The 25,645-nt window shown below is 46.4% G+C and overlaps 7 protein-coding genes across 7 annotated transcripts; 5 read left to right on the plus strand and 2 right to left on the minus strand.

The window, feature by feature from the left end:
• Window positions 1-1,168: 1,168 nt before the first annotated feature.
• On the minus strand, window positions 1,169-2,060 carry JR316_0004245 (uncharacterized protein; the record flags this gene model as incomplete). Its single annotated transcript, XM_047890014.1, has 3 exons — window positions 1,169-1,396; window positions 1,485-1,496; window positions 1,812-2,060. The coding sequence occupies 3 exons, from the start codon at window positions 2,058-2,060 to the stop codon at window positions 1,169-1,171; spliced, it is 489 nt and encodes a 162-aa protein (XP_047749775.1).
• A 4,631-nt stretch (window positions 2,061-6,691) lies between these two features.
• Window positions 6,692-11,574, plus strand: JR316_0004246 (Dicer-like protein 2; the record flags this gene model as incomplete). Its single annotated transcript, XM_047890015.1, has 6 exons — window positions 6,692-6,889; window positions 6,947-7,362; window positions 7,418-8,566; window positions 8,619-10,138; window positions 10,200-10,388; window positions 10,454-11,574. 6 exons carry the CDS (start codon window positions 6,692-6,694, stop codon window positions 11,572-11,574), a joined length of 4,593 nt encoding a protein of 1,530 aa, XP_047749776.1.
• A 247-nt stretch (window positions 11,575-11,821) lies between these two features.
• Window positions 11,822-13,495, plus strand: JR316_0004247 (Cell fusion protein cfr1; the record flags this gene model as incomplete). Its single annotated transcript, XM_047890016.1, has 5 exons — window positions 11,822-11,873; window positions 11,933-11,946; window positions 12,000-12,200; window positions 12,257-12,786; window positions 12,838-13,495. The coding sequence occupies 5 exons, from the start codon at window positions 11,822-11,824 to the stop codon at window positions 13,493-13,495; spliced, it is 1,455 nt and encodes a 484-aa protein (XP_047749777.1).
• Window positions 13,496-13,823: 328 nt separating this feature from the next.
• Window positions 13,824-17,730, plus strand: JR316_0004248 (Vacuolar protein sorting-associated protein 41-like protein; the record flags this gene model as incomplete). The annotated part of the gene is made up of 14 exons (XM_047890017.1): window positions 13,824-14,198; window positions 14,257-14,398; window positions 14,458-14,714; window positions 14,780-15,623; window positions 15,686-15,789; window positions 15,858-15,950; window positions 16,011-16,168; window positions 16,227-16,476; window positions 16,533-16,643; window positions 16,707-16,784; window positions 16,853-17,048; window positions 17,108-17,344; window positions 17,402-17,606; window positions 17,661-17,730. 14 exons carry the CDS (start codon window positions 13,824-13,826, stop codon window positions 17,728-17,730), a joined length of 3,120 nt encoding a protein of 1,039 aa, XP_047749778.1.
• A 398-nt stretch (window positions 17,731-18,128) lies between these two features.
• JR316_0004249 (uncharacterized protein) lies at window positions 18,129-19,073 on the minus strand (the record flags this gene model as incomplete). The annotated part of the gene is made up of 4 exons (XM_047890018.1): window positions 18,129-18,427; window positions 18,490-18,675; window positions 18,737-18,877; window positions 18,944-19,073. 4 exons carry the CDS (start codon window positions 19,071-19,073, stop codon window positions 18,129-18,131), a joined length of 756 nt encoding a protein of 251 aa, XP_047749779.1.
• Window positions 19,074-21,171: 2,098 nt separating this feature from the next.
• Window positions 21,172-21,861, plus strand: JR316_0004250 (uncharacterized protein; the record flags this gene model as incomplete). The annotated part of the gene is made up of 1 exon (XM_047890019.1): window positions 21,172-21,861. One exon carries the CDS (start codon window positions 21,172-21,174, stop codon window positions 21,859-21,861), a length of 690 nt encoding a protein of 229 aa, XP_047749780.1.
• Window positions 21,862-22,696: 835 nt separating this feature from the next.
• On the plus strand, window positions 22,697-25,243 carry JR316_0004251 (uncharacterized protein; the record flags this gene model as incomplete). The annotated part of the gene is made up of 4 exons (XM_047890020.1): window positions 22,697-23,220; window positions 23,273-23,988; window positions 24,049-24,230; window positions 24,293-25,243. 4 exons carry the CDS (start codon window positions 22,697-22,699, stop codon window positions 25,241-25,243), a joined length of 2,373 nt encoding a protein of 790 aa, XP_047749781.1.
• Window positions 25,244-25,645: the final 402 nt, after the last annotated feature.

Here is a 25,645-nt window from a genome sequence, read left to right on the forward strand (position 1 = left end):
TTATTATCAATCGTCCATCGTCCATCGTCAATCGTCAATTGTTAATTGAACGCGACGGGATCATGAATGCCCAGGGCTATCCTGGGCTACTACTAGCATTTCTCGACATCATCACACGCAATATCTCCGCTCTTTTGGGTACACCTTTTATCTTATAACTTATCGCTCGCATGCGCAAGTGCATGCGCGAGACCTGTTGTTGTTGACGGTCGTGAGTGCTGCCTGGCTATGTCACGGTGTAGTAAAAATAATTGAATAGTGTGCTGTATGGAGTAAATAACGATACGATACGATACGAGCCTGAACTGAGCGCTCTCCTACTATACGGGTACCGTAAACCCATATTGCACACAACTGTGCATTTGGCATTTGCGAAAACCAAAAACGAAATTTCGCAGATGGTGGCTAAGGAATCAGGTTCAGGCTCACATGGTATAATCCGTGAATCGTGATTCCGTGCTCAGCACTGCTCAACAGCGAAATAAAATAAAAGATAAGCAACGATGCATGGATATGGATACGGAGACATCTGAAATAAGTCAAATAACAGATAGATAGATAGCAGCAGATAGATAGCAAAGAACGGAGGGCGAGGTAGCCGGATGATATCATGGATGATAGGTGATTGGTATGATTCGGTGTCCAGTGTTTACTTGTCTTGTCCACTTGTCTTGAAATTTTGTAATCTTGTAATCTTGTCTTGTAATCTTGTACACACCACACAACACACACGCGCACGGCACTCTCCCAGCAAACCAGAAAACCAGAAACCAGCAAACCAGAAACCAGCAAACCAAAAAACCAGCAAACCAGCAAACCAGAAAACCAGAAAAACAAAAAAGATAATCATACAGATACAAATCGACAAAAACGTGAATTGGACAATGAATAAAATAAATAAAGTAATCATGCAGGAGCAACGTGCCCAGTACCGTGCCCAATGTCTACTGCCCGAGAGATTGTATAACCCGTCCGCATTGCAAAAGAAGAAGAATCTGATGGTCGAGACTCGAGATTCGGTAGTCGGTAGTTGGTAGTCGGTAGTCGGTAGTCGGTACTGGCCTCTAGACCAGACGCACTGCGAAATCGAATGCAAACGTCGATATATCAATCGTACACTGCAAAAAAAAATCATAATGTCAATTCAAGTTACTCTCGTTTTCGTTTATCAATAATAGATGATAGAGCGTAGAGCAGGCCACATCCACTGCGCGAAGATCGCAGGCCACATCCACAGCCCAGAGACCGCAGCCTTCCCAATAGCCCACAGAGCATAGACCATAGATGAAGCCCGCTGAGCAACTCGAGGGCGTTTATATATGGGTGGGGTCTCGTAATTGAGTGGTAGGCAGCCAAAGCGTTGTAAAAGGTCGGTCGACGCGTCTTGGGTGGGGAACTTGGGTGGGGAAATGTGGAATTGTGGAAATGGGGGGAAATATGGGGAAGAAGAAGGGAAGAGAAAGGGGAAGGAAGATGTAGCTTACCGTGTACGATACCTGTTAGAATTATGAAATTTAATGAGATGAGGTGTAATGAGATGGGATGGAATACGAATATGAATTTGAAAATTGAATGTTGAATGTTGATATTGAGCGTTTGTGTGGTGGAATTTGAGATGGAGGAAATAAAAGCGCGGAAACGCGAGAAATAAAGAGGAGGAGGAAGAGAATAGAAAAGTATAGAAACACGGTGTTGGGAGTACAGATGTGGAAGGAAACGGAAGAAAAAGCCAAAAAAAAACCATCCCACATACCATAAAACAAAGTCCACACAAGCACAAACGTGAACGCATTATCCTGTCCGGGACTCACAACCTCCCAAATGCCCCCCCGAAAATACCGCCCGGGTCTGCCTTTACACTTCACCGCGCCCACCGCGCCCGCCATACCCAGCATCGACGCCGCGAAGAGGAGGAAGCCGGAGAGGTTCTCGAGGCCCAGGATGCCGGCGCACGCGCCGGAGAAGCAGGCGGTGAGGAATTTGGTGCTGGTTAGGGAGGTGTTGGAGAGGATGTTGGGGGTGTAGAGGTGCTGGGTTGTGGGGTCGGGTTGGGTGGTCATTTTGTGGGGGTGGGGGTGGGTGGGGTTAGTTGGGGGTGACGGTGGGGTGGGTGTGAGTTGGGTGGTGGGTGGACGTCAATGGGTGTGACGATGAACACTCGAGCGCGACCAAGGCACCGACGACAGTGACGATTCACAAAGTGTCTCACGTGATATGCTACTTAGCTATGCCCTAAAATGGATACAATTTAGAAATCTTTTGCTTTTATTTTTTTCTTTTACCGAGGAATTTCCGGTGGGGTCGTTCAACCTTCCGAGTCGATGAATTTATGAAATGAAATGATGTTGACCGTGTTGTTCCCAAGTTGTCACTTCACCGACGCCGAAGTCGAACTGCTTTCCTCAGACCTGGGCCTCGTCTCTCGCTCTCGTTCTCGTTCTATGGGATCTACTCGACAACTGCAACATCCTCGTATTCTCGGATTCTCGTCATATTCAAGTTGCATGCACTCCACGCTAGGTCCAGGACAATTTCACACACGATCAATTTTGTTGTACTTATACATACTAGCTGTAGCCGGTGTAGGTGCGGAACCGAATCCGAATCTGATTTCGAGTCGGCTGTGCATTGGAGTCTGGACTCGACGCTAGCTACTAGGTACTAGCTACTAGCCAGCCCAGCCCTCATCCCAAGAACGATGGAAAATTCTCGTATTTTTATAGAGTCGCATCGCACGACGCAGCGCGCTACCTAGGAACATAGAGTGACGAGTCTCGGAAGGGCTTCTGGCTTCTGGCTTCTGGCTTCTGAGTTCTAACTTCTGAGTTCTAACTTCTGAGTTCTGACTGGCCATGTACTTACTCCCCTCGGACCTATCCAGTAAGTATTCATGTTCTTGTTCTGGATCTTCTTTCGAAGCGTGAGCACGAGACGTGACATTGATATTGGCGCCCGCGAAGTCTTCGGCGCTGGTGTCTGGGGAAAATGACTGGATGTGTAATATGTATAGTTATACTCCATGAGTCGGTATCAGATGGTTGGGGTACTCAAGCTACAGTATTGGCTCGCTGTTTTGCTGCTCACACGACAACCACCGCGGACACGGACGCGAATAGGTATAGGCGAGTGCGGCTGGACCGTTGTTGATCAAAACACCCCAGCCACCCTTCCTTCCTTCATTCATTCCTTCATTTATTCATTGAAAGCACCCGATGGCAAAGTCTGCAAGTACAACAAATTACACGCAGTCATCCTACACAGTCTAGTACTGCGCTATCCCCGCTCCCCGCCCGAATCAAATCAAATCGAACAGAAATCGAAATCGAAATCGAAATCAAACTCTATTATCAATATCATGAATGAAAAATATTCATTTGTGCGTCAGCCCTGGTGGAAACTGGAATGGCGGTTATAGGGTGCGGAAAATGTGTGCGTGCGTGCTGTGCTGTGCTGTGTTGATATTCTGGAATCTGGATTGGGCTGTGGTCACTCAGGCTGGTGAGCGGTGAGCACCCATCAACGTCACTTTCTCATGGTTACTTTTGGACTTGGAGTGGTGTAACGTACGTCCGAGGCTTAACGTTTAACTCTCGAGCTCTTCACATAAACAATTGGACAATTGGGCTTCCAGTTCCGCTTTTACTTCTACTTCTGCTTCCATGCAGGCTCGTGAAAAACGAGGCGGATGCGATGATGACACCCAACGCCCCTTTTTTCTTTTCTTTCGCCTGCCCTGCCAGTGCTGAATTAAATGCGAACGGTAAATGAAACTTTGACTGATCACCTCTGCTGAAAAAACAAGAACAAAAACAAGACCAATAACGCAAAACAAAAACAAAAAAACATGGCTGTAACTCCATGCCATCCATCCCGATATTCGATGCGCAGTGCGCTATTTCGTTTGATCCCTTCATTGTCGGAGCATTGCAAATTTCGGCGGTTAATCTCTCTTATCGCCATGCCAATGCCCCTCGCGCCTCCCACAGAGTTTGATCATCCAAAGAAAAGGAACCAGAAAAAGAAACGAGACGGAAATATTCCCTCGAGCTCCAGGATGCCTTTCACGTTTCGCTCTTGCTCATCTCAGTTAACTGCCATCTTTTGATCTTTTGATTTTTTTGATTTTTGATGGGGATACGGGATACAGGATACTTGCCACAAAAATAGCCAGTGTAACGGTAAGTGGAATGGGTATTTTTATTTTTATTGTTTATATTCTGATTCTGCGTTCTAAGTAAGTAGCGGCTGTCGTCTGCCAATTGTAATTGTTCTTTTCTCTCGCTCGTGGCTTTGGCTCGTGGCTCGTGGCGTTTTCTGCTTGAAATAGACAGGAACGAGCTGCCAGTGGAAGATGGACGTGGTATCGGTGTCCCTGTTCATCTCATGATAATGATATTGTTAATGTAATGATGATGATGGAAAGCACAGGTTAATCCACCGACTGGATTCAGAAGCCATGCATTCGCCACGCGGTCAAGTTGTTATAAGCTAACGTGGTTTTATTTATTTATATTTCTGACGTATTGCGTTTTGAGATCCTTGGAAGTTGGAACAAGCGCTCCTCTGCCCGGATATTCCGTTTGTAAGTGAGTAGCTTGGTCAGTGGTGGTCATCGGACCCTTACCCGCTACGCCGCCATCAAATCGGAGCACCCCCCCTCCCTCCTCCCCTCCGTACGTACGTACGTGTACGTGCTTTTGCTCAGATCTACACCTCCGTACGTAAGTACTTGCTTTTTGCTCAGATCTGCAGAAGAAGAACCGACGGTATGTTGGCTTTGCACGGATCTTTGTTATCTTGACATTTCCCATTCGTTGAATTGGCGGCGCTTGTGCTTTATTTTTAGAGGGACGACTGGCGTGGTTGGCTTCCGCCGCCCCCATGTATGTCTGTCGCTAAGCCAGAGAGCCAGATGACTTTCGGGGCTAGGAGGAAATATATCGTCTCAGGATGTGGATGTGATGTGATGTGATGAGGTACGGCATTTCAATCGTGGACTTGATTTAATTTTATGTTTTGTGGAGAGAAAGAGAGCATATTAGGGAAGAAATGTTCATCCTACTTTAAGCTCAGGTGGGGTGGGGTTTCTTTCGTTGGGCTCAGCCTCAACGGTGTCATGTGGATGGTCTATAATCACTTTCTGGGATATGAGATTGGAGGGAGGCTTTTTTGGTTGTTTTTTTTTCTTTTTTGTCGGTGATTAGGTTTAACAATGTAGGCCCGAGTCTTCCGAATGCTTGTTCATCTTCTAAAATATTACGGGATGTGTGGATCGTATCGTATCGTATCGTATAGGCTGCGTGTTCCAGCCGGTCGTTGCTCATGTTATCCGGACTCTTTCATGGATTATTTCAACGGACCTCCATGTCCATGTCTCCGCCTTTGCAGCAAGCGATACCTTCGCAGTGGCTATCTTCCTCCGTGAAACACTTCACCCCAGATTGGGCGTTATCGTCACCGATGGTGTATGGATATTTCACATCCGGAGGCTTGGTACGGATTACTCGATTCATTCTCCGTATCGTTCACTGGTTTCTTTTATTTCTCCTTAACGACGCCCGGAGCTCGTCAAGGAAAAATGTCTGTTAATAACTGCTGTCGCCATTTGCGCTCATGGTCTGTATAGTACGTATCCGGCAATTCCTACTGGAGGATTTGAAATTACCATGGGGTCTAGATGGATTGAGTGAAACTTCTTATCAGCTTGCTATATAGTATATTGTGCGTTTACTTTGCCCGTGGGTTTTTGGTCCGGTCCTTCTGGACGGTATAATTTCTCCGGACTTTGTATGAGATGTAAGTCTAAAGAAAGGAGTATATATGAGTCAAATGTCGCGCTCCCCGCTCTATCGTTTATTGCCTCCTTCTTTTTTCGTACTTCTTCATTGGATTTTTCCCCGCATTGTTACTACGCTTCCTCGTGTCCTTTTCATTTGCAATAACCGAAAGTTTGTGAAATAGGCCAGTAATAGGCCCCATGGTGTTATCTATTGCGTGCGTGAGGTTCAGAACAAGGTTTATTTTGTGTTCATGTGTGAAGAGCAAATTTATCGGAAATGGGAATTGCTGGATGGTTCTCAAAAGAGTCGCTATCAAAACCGACGCCGTAGGCGTTCAATGCGTGCACGACATGACCCAAATTGAGTAAACCCGAGCACGTGCCTCGTTGTGTGGTTTCGATCGGAGTTTGTAGTATTTGTATCGGCTCTTCGGCTTCTGATTCAGGGGTGGCCCACAATTACTCAATTGCCTCAGGGTTTGTTTGGATTTTTTACGTCTGTTCCACAACATTCACAATGTACTGCCCGGAAACCGTGAACTTGTATGTTGGACGCTCTGAAATCCTTGTTTTTATTCACAAATGTTTGGGATGCTGTGATTGTGACCGAATGCGTCGTGAAGCCTTCACATTTTAACTCAAAGTTGGCTTCCTTACTCCAACACGTTCGCCCATGCATGTCAACCTGCATTAACCATGGGACTGTATCAGGATGTTGGCTAATGCAGTGACGGGACACGTCGGTGGGTTGATTCCTGATGGGATGGGACAAACCTAGTGAGTACCTTCGGCCCTGTTTGTCCAAACATACCACCTGACCTTGACTGCGTACATCAGCGATAAGCGCCCATTGTTAAGGCGAGGATTCTAAGCCAAGAGCCTTTTCATCCTGACCATACCACTGCAACCGTCATGAAGCACAAGAAGACATCTGCAAATGCATCTGCTATTCCGGAGATGCGAGAAATGCCGGCTACGCGAGGGTACCAGCAGGAGATGCTTGAGGAGAGTATGAGGAAGAATATCATCATTGCTCTGGATACAGGCTCAGGAAAGACGCTGATCGCTGTTCTGAGATTGAAGTATGAGATAGAGAGGGAACCTGTGAAGGTATGTTGTTGTTCAAATTTGAGTGGTTTCTTTGTTTGAACGGTGATTGTTGTGAAGATCTCTTGGTTCATTGCCCCGACGGTGGCACTCTGTGAGCAGCAGAAATCGGTTATCCAAACATACCTTCCAGTTTCGGTTGGGCTCGTCTCAGGCGCAAATGAACCTGATCAATGGAAGGATGCCACACTCTGGGAGAGAGTGCTTAGCACTCATCGAATCATGGTCTCGACTCCTCAGGTTTTTCTCGACGCCCTCCGGCATGGATATATATCGTTAGGGAAGGATATCAGTCTAATGGTTTTTGACGAAGCGCATCATGCGGTAGATAATCATCCGTATAATCGGATTATGCTGGAATTTTATTTCGACTTGCCACCACGGAATCCAGATCATCCGTCAACTATAGAACGGCCCGCCATTTTGGGCCTCACTGCCAGTCCCATCTATGGAGGGAATGTCATTAAAGCCTTTGAGTAAGTGTTATCGATAATATGTATTGCTGGACACATATGTATTGATCATTGAAAGAAAAATCGAAGGAAACCTGGACAGCACGATTCGAGCACCGCGTAAGAATCGAACGGAACTAGCACAATATGTGCATAGGCCAATATTCAAGCATGTCATGTATTATCCTCCCGCTGAAAGCAACCCCTTCTTTTCAACCAACCTGGCTTCTTTATCTGACATCATCCAAACATTAGACATTGAGAAAGACCCCTATGTTATTTCTCTCCGCGCACAGCTTGCAAGAATCTCCAAAGGATCAGCAGAATATCGCCGATTAGACCAAAAACTCTCCAAGGTGATCGAAAAGGAAAACTCGTTCACCCACAAGGGTCTGCGAGATATGGAACGCGCCGCGCAAGATATCTGCAATGACATCGGGCCTTGGGCAGCGGATTGGTTCGTCTGGAAGGTCCTCCAGCGCGCAAAACAGGCTTCCAATCCGTACGACACCATGATGGTCACCTGGAGACGCACAGAAAAGGCGTACCTTCTCGGCATCCTTGAAAAAGTTGTTGCATTGCCTGTGTCGTACTACGCTGAAGATATCGAAGACGACTGTTCCGACAAGGTCCGCGCCCTCATCGAGTGCTTGTTGTTGGAGAAAGCATCTGTCGAGTCAGAAGATGAACAGTACAGTGGAATCATATTCGTGCAGCGGCGAGATGCTGTTTTGGCACTGGCGGAGGTACTGAAGCATCATCCAGCCACAAAAGACGTGTTCACAATCGGGACGTTGCTCGGAACGTCGGAGAGCTCTCATCGACATTCGTTGATGGACGTTACAAGAAATCTTGTCAAGGAATCACAGGACGAAATTATTTCGGAATTCAAGGCTGGAGAGAAAAATTTGATCGTATCAACAGCTGTTGCAGAAGAAGGTATAGATATCCAGGCATGTTGTAGTGTCATTCGATGGGACCCACCCCCGAACATGGCGAGCTGGGCACAGAGTCGAGGACGAGCGCGTAAGCGTAAAAGTACTTTCACGCTCATGTTTGAGGAGGGCAGTAAGCAACAAGGAGATGTTGCGAAATGGGAGGATCTAGAACGACAAATGGTCGCGCTATACAACGACCCTTCACGAGATTCTTCGTCGCCCATGGAGGAAGATGTCGAAGAAGAAGAAGAAGAAGACGATGATATGGTTCTTCAAGTTGCATCCACTGGGTAAGTAAAGGTTCCATTTGTATACCATGATACTTACTGCCCCATCTTGTAGTGCACTTCTGACTCTGCATTCTGCCATCGCTCATTTAGCTCACTTTTGTGCTGTCATCCCAAACACCACACACACAGATAACCGTCCACTATATGAAATCGATCCGCCAGAATTTGTGGAAGGCTGGCATGCACTGCCGACTCATTCTCGGACCAAGGAGGTATACACTGGCCCATATGGGTCGAAAGTTACCCTACCTCGAACATTGCCACTTCCTGAACGCGAATTTAGCGTTCCACGCATATACAAGACCATCATATCTGCACATCGCCACGCAGCTTTCAAAGCCTACTCATGCCTGTACGAGGCTGGATTACTCAATGATAGCCTGTTGCCAATTACAAGCGTAGTCGAGCCAGAGTTAGAGGAGGAGGTAAAGGCTATGTTAGCAGATGTGGAGAGGAGAGATGGGTTTGCGAAAGTGTCGATGAGTATTGACCCATGGTCTGGTCAAAATAACACCGATGATCTCTGGCATTCGTCGCAATTGGAACTCGAAGGCCTGCCGCCCTTACTGTTGTATACGCGTGCTGAGGTGGTTTCTTCTGCTATTTACGGCGGCCCAACTCTCTATCGTTCTGGACAGCCTCCCATAAGAACAACAATTCAATATTTAGGACACATTCAAGTGAAAAAAGAAACGATTTCTAAAGCCAGGAATTTCACTCGGAGGGTTTTCTGGGGTCTGAATAATTCTCGCATGGATTGGGACGATCTTGACTTTTCGTATCTCTTTTTGCCAATGGACGACGTTGACACGGAATGGGATGTTCGCCGGTCCTGGCTTTCCAGTCTTGCGAACGAGAACCCCACGAGGCACCCATATCGTCTCATGGTCCACGCGGATGATTTTGGGGAGAAGTTTGGCTACCCTTCGGATTTGACGTTGGTTCATCGGCATATGGGTATGGGGAGGCCTTTCAAATTTATTAGATGGCAATACGAACGAGTGTCAGAAGAGGAAGAAGAAGCAATCATCGAGCGGTACAGTAAGGTCCAGGATGTGGTGCAGGTCACATACCCCTTACTCGTCGTGCAGCAATACCCGGCGAGAACCAACTTTTTGATACCCATAGTTCCTAAACCAGCATCAGGGGAGCCAGCTTCGGATCCACCACCGTTGATCTTCCTCCTTCCGAGATTTTCAGGAGTGGTTTTGCTGTCATCAGAGGAGACCGAGTATTCGTTCCTTTTGCCTTCTGTTCTTCGTTCCCTGTCAATGACGATGACTGCGAACTCCATGTGCAAGACGTTGTTCCGGGAGACGCCACTGTCATCTATCTCTCTTTCCTTGCTTACTACTGCTATCACCGCACCTTCTTCTGGTGAAAAGTTCAATTATCAACGTATGGAAACATTAGGGGATACAGTGGTCAAGTTTATGGTTGGGGTGCAACTCATGGCTGAATATCCACTGTGGCATGAAGGATACCTGACGAGAAAGAAGGACCACTCCGTGTCCAACGTACGTCTCGCAAAAGAGGACATTGCGAGAGGTGTTTTTAGGTGGATCATTCGAGGTAAGGTGTTTCCATATGATGTACGGAATGGTCGTTCTGATTGGTCGCAATTCGTTGAAAGACATTATGCTTGGCAAGAAGTGGAAACCGAAGTATTTCACCACTATCAAAGGAGCTATCGCCGATGCTACCTCGCCCCTTACGGAAAATGCCAGTGAGACAGGGACACCAGCACCAGAAGGAAAGAAACCAGACAATGACAAGTCAAAGAAGAAGAAGTCGAAAAAGCCACAGCAGCTATCGACTAAAGGTATGTACTTTGCTTCTCTATAGGAAGTATGCCCGTTGTACGCCGTAGTCTAATTTGTCTTTCAGTGCTAGCCGATGTTGTTGAGTCTGTCATAGGAGCGGCTTACCTTCATGGAGGATTTGAATTAGGCTACGAATGCGTCAAGTTCTTCAATTTGGGGTTAAAATGGGAACCCGTCTCGACCCGCATCGCGCAGATCCTATCACGAGTCCAATCACTGACGCCTGAAGAAACGGAAAATCTCCCACCCCAATTGGCAGACGTCGAAACCATGCTCGGATACACGTTCCAGCGCAAGCTCCTTTTGATCGAAGCCCTGACTCACGCAAGCTACCAGCACGACAGTCGCACACCATCCTACGAACGGATGGAGTTTCTCGGGGACTCGGTGCTTGATATGATTGTGACCAACTATTTGTATCATGCCCCAGGGAAGAACTACAGCCCTGGACATCTTCATTTGCGAAAATCTGCGGTTGTAAATGGTCACATTCTTTCGTATGTATGTCTGAAAACGTCTATCAGGGTGGAGGCGGATATGCCCCGGCCGAATGCTGATGGGAGGATCGAAGTGTCGAGGGAGGGTCAGGACATTCATTTGTGGAAGTGTCTCCTTCATTCGAGCCCGAAAGTCATGGAAGATCAGCTGAACGCGTCAACACGGTATCGGAAGTGCAAGGATGAGATAGAAGAGAGTCTCATGACGGGAACGGTCTTTCCCTGGGCGGCTCTCACGAAACTGCAGGCTCCCAAATTCTTCAGCGATATGATCGAGAGTCTCATCGGTGCCATATTCCTAGATTCGAACGGCTCGGTCGACATTGTACATCAGGTTCTTACCAAGCTCGGAATCATACCACTTTTGGAATATATCGTAAAAAATGACGTCGATATATTGCATCCTGTTTCCCGACTTTCATTATGGGCGCAAAAGCACGACAAGACCATCGAGTATGTGATCGAGAGAGGTGGTGGCAAGGTCACCTGCGCTGTCCTGGTGGACGACAAAGAAGAGGCGAAGGCTGAATCGCAGTGGAGAGGTAAACCTAGTCAAGAAGAGGTCAAATTTGCTGTCGCGGAAATGGCGATCAAGGCGTTCAAGTTGCGGGATGTTGGTGTCAATTACGAGACACTGAAAAAGAAGGGATCGAAGCCGAAAAAGAAAAAGGATGTTGGTGGAAAGTGAAGAAATCATTCAAATATTCGACGAACTGGAAGCTCAAAGCATTTGTACGAGATTTAACACATGGAACGTGCCGTAGATATAGTTGTATCATTACTACCATTGCCACTCTGCTAAAGACTGCTTTGATCCAATGACACGATCAGTGTTTTGTGACCGTGAGAAACCGTTTTCCATGACACGGAACGGATTGACTACGCGCAGTTTCTCTCATTACTTTGCTCTATCATTATACCCTTAATTCTTCAAAATGCCTGTAGAGAAGTCTCCAGATAGCTTTACGTTTACCGTTGGAAAGCTGGGTACGCAGATTTACGTTGAATCCTGTTCGCATTAACTCAACGAAACGGAACATTTATAGACGCGGGAATGGCGGTATGCTGTGTACAACTCGTTACATTTGCAACGATTCTCATCATTCATCCTAGATTCTTCTCGGGGAGAGGGCGCACTTGATTGAATTCCCGTCTATTCTTTTACCGCCTGGAGCGACGACAGGATCCATCGTTAACATTGCAGTGCACCAGAACCACGCCGAGGAGAAAAAGCGCGAGACCGAATTTTGGTCTCTTCAGGAGGATATACTGAATCACTTTGGGCAGGAATCTCCTGAGCCACCAAAACTATCGGTGAGCAGTCTTACTTCTTTCTTTCCCTGACCTTAATCTTATACCTATTGCCAAAGGTTCGCAACATCACACAGACGTCGGTGACGCTGGAATGGCCACCTATCAAGCTGGCGACAGCCAAGCTTCGGTCTCTCGATATCTACAGAAATGGCGAACGGCTCTCTTCTGTCCCATCTCCTTTGACAAATACCTCGACGAAACATTCCGGAATGGACATCAACACCGAATATTCGTTCCAACTCATTCTTCGCACTACAGCTGGAACATTCCCCTCGAACGTGCTTAAAGTCAAGACACACACTATGTCGGATACATCTGGAATTTCCGTATGCTTTGGGAATGTGCAGGACCCTGTCCTGCTGGAGAACGCAAAGTTAGCGTTGAGGGAGATGGGTGCGAAGTGGAGCGATACCATTCAAATTGATACCTCGCACTTTGTGTGCACAACGCCAGCAGCTACCCCGACAGGTGCGAATGCAACTGGAAACGCGAGTAGTGCCCCGGGGGTTGCGTATCAGCGAGCTCTCCAGCTAAGTATACCTGTGGTGCAACCTCATTGGATCTTGGCGTGTCATGCAGAGAGGAGGTAAGTCATTCTCCTCTCTCAAAGTGGGTCTTATTTCTGATTTGATGATAGAATGGTCCCTATTGCCTCGTTCTACCTTGGTGCAACAATTACCCCAACAACGGCCACCAGCTTTAACCGCCCGCAATCCATGTCTCAAGCGTCGATACCTCACACTCCATCAAGCCCTACTCCCAACTCGGGCAAGGGTAATCCAGCCTCGTATCGCGCTTCTATGCCACCTCCGTCAAGAGTACCAGAAACCCCACCGGTTGCATCAGCATTTGTTAACCAACCTGCCCAGCGGCCCTTTGAGCCTACTTTGGAAGAAAGAGAGGACGACCTCGACGCGCACGATGTGAATCTCGAGAGATCGACGAGTGTAGAGTCTAGCATTAGTTCAAACAAGGAAAAGAGGAAGAGCAGAATGGGGAGTATAAATAAAGCCTTCAAATTCCCACCCACCCCTACCACAGCTACGTCGAACACTGGAACTGCCGCTGAAGCTGCCCAAGAGAAGACTTCGCAATCTGCTCCTGCCGAAGATGGACCGGTCAAATCGGCTTCAGACGAAAGTAAAAATGAGAACAGGCGGTCTGTGGTCGACCCAGAGAACATTGAGGTGCCTGCACCCCCGCCGATGGAGAAGGAGAAGACTATGAGCCAAATCTCGTTGGATGATGATGGCGAGGACGAATTGGGTGATACCGTGGACATTCCTTTGAATTAATGGGCTTTTTGGCTGTCGTTTTTGTTTCTTGTCTTAGATAGGATACCTTTTTTGTCTACGAGTAATATACCTACGCTTTGATCTAACTTTTACTCGACAAATGCAACTGCAAGACTAATGTCTGTCCAGGGGTTTGAAGAGCCCCTAAGCGGCGTATGTCATTGTCCGACCATAAGCAGTAATTCTTTCCCAGTCTCTAATTGGGAATCATGCGTCCAGAGCCCACTCCGAAGGTACACTCCCTTCCATGTTCACGTTGCCTGCACATCTGTAGAGATTCCCCTGTTGTCATTGTACAATATACTTATCTGGGACGACATATGCGACTATGTCCTCGACTGAGACGTCAACAGGCGAGTCGCCTGTAAAACGCGAGGCAACGGGCACCCCATACGACGAGAAAGCGGACAACCATGTACCTTCGAGGCTCTCGGACAGTCCAACGCCCATGTCTGACTACGATGAGCAAGAATTAAGAAAGGAACACGAAGGCAAGAATGGCAAGGACGCGGAGTCGGATGAGAGTGAGGAAGAGGAAGATGATGAAGCAGAGTCCGAAGAGGAGGAAGACGAGGATGAGGATGATGAAGACGAAGAAGATGACGAGGAGCCCGCCTTGAAATACGAAAGGATAACGGGAGAGATACCTGACCTGCTTAAGAAGGACTCTGCTTCTGCGCTTTGCGTGTCCAACAAATTGCTGGTACAATTGTTGCCATTTGCTTCGTACAGAGCTCTAAGTATATTACATTTCTTTACAGGCTATGGGCACTCATGCCGGTATCATTCACATTCTGGACATAACTGGAAAGCGGATAAAATCCTATAAGCCTCATCTGGCGTCTGTTGTAGATATCTCCATGGACGCGACGGCCGATTTCGTGGCTACAGCATCGATAGATGGTCAGTACCTCTTGCCCAGGGTGAGACGATCGCGACATGTTTACACAGTTTGTGTCTAGGACAGGTCGTAGTCCGCTCTCTTTCGACACCAGAGCGATATTCATTTGACATGAAGAGGCCTATGCGAACTGTGGCTATGGAACCTGATTTTGCGAAGAAAGGAACACGAGCATTTGTATGCGGTGGTTTATCTGGATCTCTGGTTTTGCGCGAAAAAGGCTGGCTAGGGCACAAGGAAACTTTGCTTCACTCGGGCGAAGGGCCGATCTGGCAGGTAAAATGGAAAGGGAGGCTTATAGCTTGGGCAAATGACAATGTATGTTCATATTTTCTTCCTCCTTTTCGCGTCCATCTACGTTACCAACCCTCCTTTTAACCTAGGGTGTCAAAATATACGACAACGTTTCTCAAACACGGATAGCCTTCATCGACCGACAGGCAGATAGCCCTCGTGCCGACCTATTTAAATGCACGCTTCATTGGCAAGACAACTCCACCCTCCTCATTGCATGGGCCAACTTCATCAAGGTTGCTCGAATACGAGAACGGCCACGGACCAACACAGCGCAAAATATTGCCAATGCACCACCTCTTATCGTCGAAGTCACGGCCGTGTTCCAACTTGACTGTATGGTATCAGGAATCGTCCCCCACCCCACCCCTGTCCCCGCTTCCATGATCATCGACGGACTCCCAACTTCTCTAAAACCTGATGGTTCGATTCAAACGCACCCTCAAACCCTTACCTCCTTTCTCATTGTGGCATACACGCCACCAGAAACCTTTGACGACACGGACGAAATCACCGACGACCGACGACGGCAGGCCCGCAAGGCGGCTGAACGCCCTGAAATGCGGATCATTTCTCGTGCGGGTGAAGAACTCGCCACGGACGCGCTTAGCGTGGCGGATTACCACCTGTGGGGGTGTAACGACTACACGGTGGTGGAGGTAGCGAGTTCAGATGATCCCTTGATTCGTGATGCCGATCGGTCCTATGTGGTGATGAGCCCGCGAGATCTTGTACATGTTATGCCGCGAGATAAAAGGGACCATGTTGAGTGGTTGGTTGAGAGGCGACAGTATGAGGAGGCGTTGTCCGCCGTTGAAACGATTGAGGCGGAGGAAGCCGTCACGGGTTTTAAAGCCCCTGAAAGCCAGGGAAAGGCACATTTAACTTCACAGGATATTGGGCAGAGGTTTATTGAACATCTCGTACAGGAAGGTGCGTATTCTGTACCAACTCTTTTCTGCTTGCAGCTTAACAACGCTTTTCTACCCTGCTAGGCGACTTTGTCAAAGCCGCAAGACTGTGTCCCAAAGTTTGTGCCCAAGATGCCAAAAGATGGGAAGATTGGATATTTACTTTTGCGCATAGGAAACAACTCCACGTAGGTGTTCCTATTGAAATAGTTTTTTTTTTTTTTCATCCTCTCCCAAACTTACGAAACCTTGTCAGGCAATTATCCCATACGTACCCAAAGAAAATCCGCGACTGGACCATGTCATTTATGAAATGATGCTCGCAGATTTCTTGAAACACGATCGGAAGGTTTTTCTTTTCCTTGGATGACAATGCTAATCTATACATACTTATTTATGACTTTGATAGGCTCTTCTGCAAACAATCAAAGATTGGCCTAGAGGACTCTATGATATATCAGCGGTCATTGTCGCCGTTCGTGCTGAACTTGACAGAACGGCATCAACGTCGTCAACAATATCGTCAAGCGGAGATTCGACTATTCTCATGGAATGTCTCGCCGAATTGTAACTTCCTCACTTTTTGTCAGACAAAACTAAGTAACTAATCACCGACTTACTTTAGGTACACCGCAAATCGTCAGCCCGGGAAGGCACTGCCATTTTACCTTCGCCTTCGCAAGTCCAACGTGTTCGATCTCATTCGCGACAACAATCTTTTTACGGACGTGCAAGATCAGGTGTTATTGTTAGTCGAGTTCGACCACGAGTTGATTCAAAAGCGTAAAGAAAGTTTGGGCAAGGGCGAACAGCCTGATGTCAACGTTCAGAGTGACGCCATCACTCTGCTCGTGGACAACTTACACTCCATCCCAGTGCGTTTTCACATATTGTCATCTGTATTTATGGCTAAATAATTATTATTCTATAGATTAGCAGAGTGGTTCAGCAGCTAAAGCAGAGACCTTACTACTTGTTCCTTTATCTGGATGCCCTTGTACACAAGGATGCACAGTTGGTCACAGATTTTGCGGATTTGCAGGTAAACCTTGGTTCGAGCGATCTAAAATAGTTTCCTTGTTTACCCATGCCAATTTTTCTACAGGTCAAAATGTATGCGGAGTTCGCGACATCTCGTCTTATTGATTTCCTGAGAGCCAGCAGTTCATACAATCTTGAGATGGTATGTTAGGTGTTCGGTTCTTCCTCGTATCCTACTCTGACTTCTCTAACTTCAATCTTCAAAACCAGGCCTACAAAGAATGTCAAGAACGCGATCTAGTTCCCGAAATGGTTTTCTTGTTAGGACGAATGGGCAATAACAAGAAGGCTCTCAATCTGATCATTGAACGACTTGGCGATGTCCATCGAGCTATCGATTTTGCAAAAGAGCAAAGTGATGACGATCTATGGGAGGATTTGCTAAAATATTCCGAGACTCGACCAGGTGAATTGATTCTGCCAAATTTGTGTCTACCCCAACTTGTCCTAATACAACACCCCTAGCATTCATACGAGGTCTTCTAGAGAACGTTGGGGTTGAAATCAGTCCTATTAGACTGATTCGGCGGATTAAGAACGGACTGGAGATCCCTGGGTTGAAGGAAGCGTTGATCAAGATTTTGCAGGATTTCCATCTGCAGATATCACTTCTGGAGGGATGTCAGACAATCCTGGACGGTGATAGTTCAGACTTGTCGAGGAAGCTGCAGAGAAACCAGTCGAGCGGGTTCTTCCTATCTTGTGAGTCAATTAGTTCTGTTTCAAGTTCTCTCATTTACTAATGCCATCTGAATAAAGCCACATCTAAATGTACACTCTGCCTGCGTCCTCTACAAGACTCCCCGCCATCGCTTATGTTCCTTTTCCTATGTCGACACGTTGTTCATTCCACTTGTGTCAGTGGCGCGGAAGATCTTCCACTTCCAACGCCAGATCCATACTTCTCCTCAACCTCCGATATAGATGGTGGAATGTCGCGGGGGATTAGTGGTGCCATCGCATTGTGAGTCGCATTTTTCCAGTTGTCAGTGTTCTCTGTATTGATAAATGACTCAAGCGAAACGATGATAAGATCGCGGTTACGTCGTGGATGTCCGGTTTGTCATAAGAACGGCGAAGGACATTAGATCTCTATGGGCCATTTAGTTGTCATTCTCTTTCATTCATTTCATTCACTTCGATTTGTCCCTGTACCTTTACTCATATACCCGCTGGTCTATGTTGGCTTAATCTTTCACCTGACATTACCCATGGTGTTTGATTTGATGTGACGCCATTAAGCTTGCCCTAAACACATTCACGTGTTACTTTATACCGCGAACGCGCTTCGGTGTCTGTTTGTAGGTCTTTCATGCAAGACCACGATATGAATGGTCTTTTGGTTGATCGGTGGATCAGACCAGATTTTCCACCATCAACAGAAAGACTCTCTAATAAAACGTTTTACTTGACAATCATACCTCCAGGTTTTGTGGCTACTATTATTGAAATCAGCCATCCCAGGCTGATGGACCATCGGTGATCTCTATATGGTGGACTCGGCGACAGGTACTATAATCAGAAATTCATGCCCGTCGAGAAGATCTCCCAAACACCACCTTCCTGCGTCAACGTATGATTTCAAGGTGCTCAATGGCTCCTCATGGTCGACGTAAAAGTCGGTAAATGCAGATGAAACCACGCCACGTGTAGCCAGGTCCTTTTCGAATATGCTTCCTTTCAAATGCGAAGAAGCGTCTCTGATATATGGGACCGGCGAGGCTTTCATAATCTCCCTGGCGTTTTTAGAAATGAAAGAAAGGTCGAGCTCTCCAGGAGAGAGGTCTTCAATATTCCATATAAACGTCAGATGTGTATATCATTGTAAAATGTTAAACAGCATTTACAGGAAAATTTGGCGAGAGTGTTTATTGAGGCTGGGTGGGTAGATGCAAGACCGATGGCATCTATTGGCGCATTTATATCGCAGAACAGCGGATTCAGTTTCAAGTTTTGAAGAAGAAGCGTCGCAATGTAACGTCTCCTAAAATTCTTATGGACGACTAGCTGTGTGACCCATGCAGCATGGCACCCTCACAAAGCAAAATCTGGTTATTACAGAAATCTGAATAAATCATACACGAAGTAACCCACCAGGTTTATACTCCCATACAGTAGCAAACGCTTGTCCAATAAGGTCGTCACCTCGTTTACATCGGCTCACCACCGTGTTGGCAGGATCGCTAATTAATTGGGATTTTAGTCTTGCAGGGCTAATCGATACGTGTTTTCCCGCTGGTGTGATAGAATAATGAGCATGATCAAGCTTCGAGTGTGTGACATGTCATATATTCTCCGTACCTTTGGTGCCCATTTGAGAAGACCAGACACCATAATGGTCGCTGAAGAGCTTGGCACATTCTTTGAGCATTTCATCGGTGAAGTTCCTGCAGTTCACTGTATCGAATACCAGAGAGTCAGAGATGTGCATATCTGTGGCAGGCGTATTTTTAAAGGTCGAAGTTTGGTAGAATCCAAGTAGAAAAGATGAAGATGACTATCGATCGGCATGCTTGAGTGTCGTAAATGGATCGCATTTAGCCGTGTGGCTTGCGACTCCGACTGAAAAGTATTTGATTCAAAGTTTCGTTACATTTGACCTATTTGTACTACATTCGATATATTTACATAGACTTTGAATAAACAAGTGATGGAACTTTAGAGGGTTTTGACTCCTACTACTCTCTAGGAATTGATAACATTTGGATTACCCATGATTGCAATCCTGTCAATGACCTAAGTCGACAATAGCTCACTGTGAGTAAGCTGCCGAAAACACAAATAGCACTTACTAACCTCTGATTCGAATTAGCTTTAGTAAGTTCCTGGTAAGTTCCCAAAACGGCTCCACATGTTCCTTGATACCTTTGTCTGCGTTTGATCTAAAAATAAACAGGCCACCCAAGGCCATTGCATCGTGATGCCATTATTTCTGCTATAGATATGGCCATCCGATTGAAGGTTGGGCCCTATATTCGTAGCGTGCCACATATCAACAACCATCAAACCTCCAACGACACTTTTAATATATATAAACTAGTGTCTTTGGTTTGATTGTAAGCCACACCATATCAGCTGCTCTTCAGGACACTCTGCAGCTTCGACTTCAGCGAATAGTTTCATTATCGTGACCGATTTCTCTTGTCTGTCGTCTTCGTTTCCCCTGCTATATCTCTGAATTCATACTACACCTAGGAAATTGCATTTTCATCTGAACGAGAGATGGAGAACCTTTCAAGACTTGTTAATCGTTTTCTTTCTCACCTTGGGTTTTCCGTCCCCGCGTACGAGGGTTGCTCTCTTCGCAATCTATCTGCGGCCAACAAGATTATCTACGATTTTCTTGCACTTATGCAATCAGACGAGGACATTGCTTACGGTGCATTACTGCTACTTCAGCGATTCAAGGACATAACCCACAAAAAATCTTCTACTCAGGACGGCCACGTATATTTTATGGCTGCCTATACGCTTTCTGCGGGCACATTGCTTGCGGCAGAGAGATCGGCATCCATTCGATTCTCAACTCAGTCGTTCACCCTCACACATCCCTATACACCTTGGATTGAAGTTGAAAAGGCTCGGTTAAGCATCACTCATACTCTCACAAACAACATAGCTTTCGACGACAAACTGCCACTCTTTAAATTGGTCATCCAAAGAGACTTTAGATCGGACCCAAGCCAACAACTTCCTCCATATCCTAGAAATCTTGTAACAAACCATCCACAGTTTCTAACATCCACAAATTCTCGATGTAACCCAGGCTATAACGCGTACCAGTAGGCGGTGTAGGCTTCTTGACCTCAGTTTGTATTCTAAAAAAGCTCCCCAGTTAATAATTGGCTTGGAACTACGGAATATTGATGTTATAGAAAAATTTTCTTAATAAATTGAACTGATATTTGTGCATTTTCTGTCTTCTTCATACTCTGTCCCTCCTTCAAGTCTATTCGATTTAAGCCATCTAGTGCCACTAAGTCAACAAAGCACGTGTTTCATCACCTGTGCGTTCCCACGCTTGTGGACAGGGCGTAGTTCTGGTATAATGATGTCCAGTTGTCCTTTGAACCTTCTTGTCTAAAAAGAATAATCCAGACACGCGTTTTACCCTCGTAAAAGTGTTGACAAATTCCACCTCGCATTGAATTTAATTGAAGTATGCTAGTAGTGACATGACGGAGTGCCTTCAACAATGGCCAAGTTGGGCCATGATCATTGGGCACAAAGGGTGGTTAGAGATTGCCGCTTACCTCATTGGTCAAATTCAATGTTTGGCCCATCATTGGCCCTGGGCCATGCCATTCCGGGTATACTCAACGTCGCTTTGGCAGTGGGAAGGTACCGTGACTGTCGGCTACAATGGGATGTAATGCGTGCTGTTAATCCTAAATCGGACGCAGTGAATCCAGTCAAAGCCAGCCTGGTGGCGTTCAGTCTTTAAAAGCAACTTTTTTCCACATAGTGCAAAGGTGTCATTACAGAAATTTCCCTCAATCCTCAACTTGAACCCTTTTTGATCCACCACCATGACCTCACAGTCAGTCAGTTCGCCACTTATTGAACAGGCAACATTCGTCCACGAAGCCAAACCGCTGGTCCTCAAGCCCTCTAATCGCCGCCCACAAAGAGCTGTTCGTACCAAGAAACCTTTGAAAGTCAGCGTCAGACAGAAGGGCATCAACAAACGGACAAAAGCCAGCAATATTATGCCCAAAGACGATACCTCCAAGGCCGTCCGGATTGCGGTGGTGGTTGTAAACTACCTTGATACAGACCCAGAATTCAAGGATAAATCCCAACAACAGACGCACCTCCTTTCCCGAATTTCAAACCTCAGCAAAGAAATCAGGGCGTGTACAAAGGGTCTGAAGGATGACTCCTGGATCATTTACAATGCTTTGATTTTACTCTTACGACTCAAAGTCAACAAACCTGGTCAACAACTCGGAGATGGTCTAGATCTATTTTTCACGGCTTACATTTTGTCTTTCAAATACCTGGCGGCTGGATATGAAGAGCTCCGATGGACCTTGGAGTCCTGGAAAATACTCACCGGCAGCAGACACGAGCTCAAGGAGATGGCCAAAATGGACTTAGCCATGTGTAAGGATCTTAACTGGAACCTTGGTTCCCAGACAAAACTTCAGGAATTCCGGAAGAAAATCGAGATCGACTATGACAAAGGTCTAGAGGTGTCTATAGAGAGTTACATATAGCTCTCATTTCTCTTGCAGAACCTTTCCAGATACCCATTCAACGATCATCTTTTCCCGTGCTTGGACTGCCGTCACAATATTAGACAGGGCCTGTACTCAACAACTCGTCGGCATTGGTGTCTAATCGACTCGTCTTAGGCAGACTACTCTCACAAGCATTGCCTGCTTTTGATAAGACAGACGTCTTCTTTCTTCACCCCTTTCCATTAGATTCAATTGTTTCTTGGTTAATTCAGTGGTTGGCAGTGGTGGATGATCCCTTAATTTACAACACGCTTAGACGATAATGTGATGTAGTTTTTACTCTGACTTCGTTATTACAGACGAGGAACTAGTATTTTATATATGTGATAATAATTGAATAGTGACCTATCAAGTTAACGCGGTATGGAAATATCGGTCACCAATATGAATATATACACGCGACAATACGCGACAATTACAAACGCGGTCATGTGGTGTAATATATTGTAATATTACGCGTTGCGCGTGACGCGTACTTTCAAAGCTGGTTCAACAAGACCGGGATCTCCGGGCCTTATTTACAATCTCACTGACCACCTATTTAGGACAAATCTGTGCCTAGATGGTTAAAAATAATTGACGGTCCAACACTTGAACTTGAACTAACACGACGCGGGCACTTGACGAGCCTTTGATAAGCTCTAATCCCCCAAGTTGACCTTCTCCCATATCCTGTCCTCCTCTACATCGAGTACACAGCTCGCTGCACATACCTCTCCCACCTATCTGAAGGACGTGACACGCTCTATAAGTCACTCCCGATTCTTCACCACTTGCAATCGACCAGTTAGTCGTAGTTAAGTCACTGGCGATGTCTACAGTCCCGCTGTCTCCTCACTGGGAAGATATCGTCGATGAATCGCCCCATGCACCAAGAATATTTCCGTCCTATGCTTACCTTCATATCGACACCTTCCTTCACGCGTCTAAGTCCTATGATAAAAAGACCAAAGAATGGACACGAATGATCACAGTGGCCAATGCGTCGACGCTGGTCAATGCGCTCTTCATGCCACTCGAAGATATCATAAACGAGATTCTGTGTCACTTTCAAGAAAAAGATGCACTAGTTCGAAATGAAATAATACAAACCCACGAAAATAGATTATCTGTCATTGAGGACGACGACGTCGAAGAAGAAGAATACTCACGCCGGGTTTCCGCGAACAAGATATCCCCAGACATGGCTATTATGGGTAGAGGAGCAAACTTTTTCATTCATGATAAATATCCAACCGTACCGGCCTATACGCACTGTCTCGTTCCAGTGGAGGTGAAGCGGGAGAGCGATTTTGACTATGAAGCCGCTGTCACCCAGGTGCAACGATACGCGAGGTGAGGCCTCGCGTCCCTTGATATATCTTTAAGTACTTAACATGGCTCATAGGAAATGCTTTGCTCATCAGCCCCATCGACGATGGGTCCCTACAGTCATCTTCACGGAGATGAATGCGCATCTGGTGATTCACGACCGTTCTGGAACCTTAACATTTGACCGCCCAATCAACTACCACAAAGATCCATTAGCATTTGTCCGCCTTCTTTTGGGCGTCTCCACCGCCGTAGATGATCTTAGGAAGTCTTCGTTTGATCCAAGAATATATTGGGAAGAGCCTAGAGGCTGGCCAATAATCATAGTTATGCGAATCGAGGGTGTCTCCGACTCTCAGAAAACGACATCTGAGTCGCAGCTTGTGTATTCGGAATACCAAACTGCAGGGAAGGTTCCGATGGTCAGACCATTTGATCCTCGAGGCACAGTCTGCTGGAGAGCTTTACCAGTTTCCGCCGAGCATATGAACCTCATTGGACCAGTCCTTATTAAGGATTCCTGGAGAGACGCTAAGCGGCAAAGCGAATGGGAGCTTTTGGAAGAGGTCAAAGGCCTTGACGGTGTAGGCCAGATGGTGACTTACGAGGAAGACGTCGACTTTTCTATTTCTCAATTCCGCAATCATATCACTCAGGGACTGTATGGGGAGCGCAATCCGTACAGAAAAGACCGCATTTTTACTCGGCTAGTCCTCAAACACTATGGACGATCTGTCAAATATTTTAGCAGCAAATTACAGCTACTTCATGCGCTGTATGATGCTGTCGCTGGTAAGATACGATTATTTGCCTCTGAACCAATATAATTTGTTGACCTTGATATTCATACAGGCCACAAACGAATGTGGCTCAAGGGAGTTCTACATCGAGATATCAGTCTGGAAAACATTTTATTTGGGCAGGAGGGGGCTCAAGTGGGAAATCGCGGGATTTTAATTGATCTCGATTCAGCGATCAAGGTGAATGACAGTCAGAGGTCGAATACTGCTACCCGATCGGGGCGCCTTCGACCGGTAAGCAATCTTTGTTATGCTTCTTCAAGTATGGCTACAAACGTAGCTGACTTTATTCAAAGGGAACATGCACATACCAATCCATCGCTCTTCTCTATGGTCCACAATGGGATATTTCTGGTGTGGAATCACCCCCTCAAGATCACCTTGATGACCTCGAGTCTTTCTTCTACGTGTTAGCCTGGATTTGCATGAGATATAATGGACCCGGAATCAAAGCTCAGAACACCGCCAAATATCTCGATAAATGGGACTCTTCTAATACAGCTCTTTGCGCAGAAATTAAGGAAGGGCTTCTGTCTGCTCCATTGGCGTATCTACAACCCTACTTTGCTAAGGATAAAATCTTCCTCCGGCTTGTTGCAGACCTTGCGAAGGTTTGCGTGCGCCATGTTACGGAAAAACTGAAAGTTGTCGACTCTATGGGAGAATTTCCTGATCTTGTGGAGATCCATCAGGCTCAGGTCGCTTCGTCTGGTAAAGACCATGATGAATTCTTGGCAATCATCGGCAAAGCAATTAACGCCTTAGAAAAGGCGACCAAGGCACAAAAACCCTTCAAGGCGTCACGTAATACTCAGCCTGCCACAACAGCCCAAGTTGTGGCCGGCGGATCAGGTGTTACACCGACAGAAGAACCTACGAAATTTGGCGCTGCTCTGAAGCCAGCGGAGAAAAAGAAAGAATCGTTGGCCGTCTTCAAAAAATCTAATGATCACAACTTGAACGCTTCGGTGGCACCAGTGACTCAACGTCCGGAGCCATCTCCTCTAGGAGACTGCTCCAACGTAACACCACAAACCCCATCAAAAAAGGAGGTCGTTTCTGCCAGTACATCTAATATCGCGCATAAATTGTCAAAAGCTAGAGAGAAGAAGCGAAAGATCACGATGGACGACTCGGATGCTGAAGATAGCAAATTGGAAGAAGTCCAGAAACGTTCCAAGGTCAACCACTTGAAGGAAAACAGGTCAGACTATAAAGGCGAATGTTCTTCGGGATCTGCGAAGTGATCGTAGCCCTGCCACTTTCATGTTACGCTCACTGAGTATGCTATTCATTGCTTTTCTGTCGCTTACTATTCAACAACACCATGTAAAGTTTGTAACATTTTTTGATATCTCAACGTTCCATTACACACCCATAGGCCTATTAATCAAATTACGAGTGATGTCCAATCGACAACCGTGAGCCTCCTAGCATGAACAAAAACCCCATGAAGCCAAATTACGTGAAGTCTTAAGCAAGTTAAATCGGAGATCTGTTAAATTGAACCCAGATTCGTTGTGTTTGTTACAAACTAAAGCCGATGGCTTTTTAAACAACAAGTTTTCATTGGCTGCCCCCTTCCTGCGCGTTAAACTTAGCCCAACCTAGTTCGCCACCGCAACGACTCAATGAAACGTTCTAAAATT

Source organism: Psilocybe cubensis, chromosome 4, assembly GCF_017499595.1.
Source record: "Psilocybe cubensis strain MGC-MH-2018 chromosome 4, whole genome shotgun sequence".
In the NCBI taxonomy this organism is placed as follows: domain Eukaryota; kingdom Fungi; phylum Basidiomycota; class Agaricomycetes; order Agaricales; family Agrocybaceae; genus Psilocybe; species Psilocybe cubensis.